This window comes from Echinops telfairi, unplaced genomic scaffold, assembly GCF_000313985.2.
Source record: "Echinops telfairi isolate 266 unplaced genomic scaffold, ASM31398v2 ScPeMD7_7473;HRSCAF=8511, whole genome shotgun sequence".
Classification (NCBI taxonomy): Eukaryota; Metazoa; Chordata; class Mammalia; order Afrosoricida; family Tenrecidae; genus Echinops; species Echinops telfairi.
The window spans coordinates 6,759,860-6,761,547 of NW_022111377.1; the positions used below are offsets into that span (position 1 = coordinate 6,759,860).

Sequence of the window (1,688 nt, forward strand, 5' to 3'; positions counted from 1 at the left end):
ATTGTTTTAAGAGCTGTAAGAACCCCGCAAAAATGATCTTTTAATAATTATAAAAAGAGAATACCGAAAACCAACTCACCACCATTGGGTCCACACTGCCTTGCAGCAGGACAGGCTGGAACTGCTCCTGTGGACTGACGAGGTGGGGGCAGGCCTGTCTCTGTCCCATGGAGCAGTAAGTGTGTAAGCATTGCCTAGTTGGCCTCGAGTGGAAGTTACACCAGGATGTTGTTGGATAAGAAGGCTGTTTTGTGGGAAGGAGTCCTGTGGTAGTCCCTACTCTGGTGTCAATTTAAGGATTAAGAGTGTAGCGTTGGAGTCTAGGCTGTCAATCTGGAGATAGCCAATGAGACTTCTGTGTGGGCATGGCCTTCTGAGAATTTTGGGAAATCTGGGACTTCCTCCTTGGAGGGGGAAGACACCTCTCTATCTCGCTCTGCTACTCCCTGGGAGACATTGCAGAAGACAAGCCACATGGACACAACCGGAGCTGAGAAGCTACAGAGAGACCCCTGCCGGCGCTGAGATGCTTATAACGCCACTGGACCCAAAGACTTTCTACCCACTGGCTTGTGATTGTCCACATTTAGCTTCATTGCATTTGTTTTGTGAGTCTGAAGAGGACTTTATAGATTGATATCAGAAATATGGGCTAGTATCGGACTTATGGACCTGATCTAGACTGGGCTGGGATGTTTTCTCAATGTTCAATGCCTCTTGTATATAAATCTCTTTCTTAGACTCATAGGTGTGTCGATGGATTTGTTTCTCTAGTCCACCAAGACGAACACCAGCCCCTTAAACTCTGCACAGCATCTGCTGTGCTGCTCTTGTCTTGTATGACTTTGTTTTTAGCATTCAGGAGACAGGGGCCCTGTAGTTTGTTGTGTGTTGTCTGGGTTACCTATTCTCTTCCTTTCTCTGATGCAGGTTTGCAGACTCCTGTCCCGGAGTTCATTGTGGACGTGGAATCTATGGATGTCTTTCCCGTGGGCTGGTGTGAAGCCAATGGGTATCCCTTGACGACCCCGCAGAAAACTGTGTGTAAGTATCGCTTAGTTGGCGTAGAGCTGAGCTCACACCTGCGATCCAAGTGGATCAGAAGGCAGGTGTTTGTTTTTTTGCAGGGGTGGGACGAGTTTAGTCAAGTTGTTTTAGCCAAACAAGCAGATTGCTCAGGGAGCACCACTGGGGTCACTGTCTTTAAATGCTGGCATGAGAGAAATATCGGAAAGCACGGTGCAGACTGACAAACGGTGAAGCCGTGCTGAGACAATGATGACCACAGGGCAAGGCGGAGATGAAATCTATAAAGTCCTCACTCCTTGTTCCATTACAATTCAGTATTTCATTTGAAATACTCAATCCTATATCTTTACTTTACCATTTCTGGGAACAAATTAGTTTTGTTTACTCTGTTCCCCAAAAGTATAGTCGGCCCCAAGAATGTACTGGCAAGTCTTTAAATACATAACCTTTACTTTGTACCAGCCAGCAAGATTTTGACTGTACTTTACAAGTGCATTATATCATGTCCTCTTATCACAAAAGGCCCCATCAATTGAGTCTTAGTAAGAAAGACCCCAGCAACCAATACATGTGCCTGTGTTTGTATGCAGCAACTGTGTTTTAAATTCTTATGCTAGGTCATTATCTTGAAATAAAATCATTTAAACATCTTTAAACTA

The 1,688-nt window shown here is 44.9% G+C and overlaps 1 protein-coding gene across 1 annotated transcript in view; it reads left to right on the plus strand.

The window, feature by feature from the left end:
• Nucleotides 1-1,688, plus strand: part of SFMBT2 (Scm like with four mbt domains 2) — a 277,081-nt gene that overhangs the window by 220,129 nt on the left and 55,264 nt on the right. Inside the window, exon 12 of the mRNA XM_004712625.2 lies at nt 931-1,044. Coding sequence (XP_004712682.1) covers nt 931-1,044 — 114 coding nt within the window. The remainder of the gene's footprint in view (nt 1-930; nt 1,045-1,688) is intronic.